Source organism: Neomonachus schauinslandi, chromosome X (assembly GCF_002201575.2).
Source record: "Neomonachus schauinslandi chromosome X, ASM220157v2, whole genome shotgun sequence".
In the NCBI taxonomy this organism is placed as follows: domain Eukaryota; kingdom Metazoa; phylum Chordata; class Mammalia; order Carnivora; family Phocidae; genus Neomonachus; species Neomonachus schauinslandi.
This window is the reverse complement of record NC_058419.1, coordinates 122,986,117-122,987,380: the sequence shown is the minus strand read 5'-3', so window position 1 is coordinate 122,987,380 and position 1,264 is coordinate 122,986,117. Positions and strand designations below refer to the sequence as shown.

Here is a 1,264-nt window from a genome sequence, read left to right as displayed (position 1 = left end):
GAAAGAAAGAAAGAAAGAAAGAAAGAAAGAAAGAAAGAAAGAAAGAAGAAAGAAAAGAGAAAGAAAGGAAGGAAGGAAGGAAGGAAGAAAGAAAAGAGAAATAAAGAAAGAAGAAAGAGAAAGAAAGGGAGAAGGAAGGAAGGGAGAGCTAAAATCTTAAGGCATTAAAGCAAAAGAAACCATGCCTTATAATCTTCAGTTTGCTAACTCGAGCATGATAATGTTCTTAATTCTATTGTTTTCTCTAGATTTCATTTTCCTATATAGATAATAAAGGTATACTATGTAACTGTCTATGCTCAGACTGGTGACCAACTTCAAACCCTGTAACACGCTGAAAAGGCAATACATGATAATAATTAAGTCATTAATTATGGCATTGCCCACTTCCTAGATGCTCAATAAATACAAGTGTCATGATTTATAAGGTAGGGCAATAGCTACATTCAGAATATGAAAAAGAAAATAACTGGGTTATAGAAAAAAAAAATCATGCACAAGATATTCTGAACGCCTCTTGGCCAACCTGACACCCGAGTGAGCAGGTGCTGTTTCCTGTTTTCAATAAAGTACTTACCATCTTCGGTGGGCACGTAGATATTTAGGTAAAGGCAGTCTTCGTTTTGATCTTGAACATATGTCATTAAAGTATCCAAATTGGCAGTAAACCAGATGGGCAGCATATCGTGCAATAAAGACCTCTCATCTAGGTGTTGGGGGCACACAGCCGCGAACTGGGTGGCATTTCGAACTCCAGTCCATGAGGATGGGGGTTCTGGGGGCTGAAACCGCCTCTCTCCAGTGGGAGGCGAGGCATAGGGAACCCCCAAGTATTGCTCCACGGGACCCAAAATCTCATTAGGCAATGGTGTTCTTAGGCCCCGGATTTTGCCATAATTTGTGTTGACGACTGGATACTGTGCTTGGCTGTCAATGAGCGTGAAGCGAATGGCAAGAGCGGTTATCCACAGGAGAACGTTGGAGTTCAACATGACGCAGACCGGGGTGAAGAACAGTGGCAGCCATAACAGTCCCTTGGGTCTCGACATTGTTCACTGCCACATCCGTGGGGGTCTGTGTGATGCAACTCCAAGCAAGCAAAGCCGGGAAGCGAGCCTGCAGACAGCGACGGCTTTCCAGGGAGCAGAAGGCCCAGGAGAGGAGCCTCTGAGATGGGTCATAGACAGAGCCCGAGGTTAAGGACACACCCAGCTGTCTTCTCGGCAGCCCATTGCGGGAGAGAGCAGCCCTCTCTTAATCCTGG

General features: G+C 44.7%; 1 protein-coding gene across 3 annotated transcripts in view; it reads right to left on the bottom strand.

Moving 5' to 3' along the window:
* Window positions 1–1,049, bottom strand: part of NLGN4X (neuroligin 4 X-linked) — a 219,330-nt gene extending 218,281 nt beyond the window's left edge. For all 3 annotated transcript variants that reach the window (XM_044911672.1, XM_021693826.1, XM_021694472.1), the window contains exon 1: window positions 578–1,049. In XM_044911672.1, coding sequence (XP_044767607.1) covers window positions 578–1,049 — 472 coding nt within the window. The remainder of the gene's footprint in view (window positions 1–577) is intronic.
* Between the last annotated feature and the right edge of the window lie 215 nt (window positions 1,050–1,264).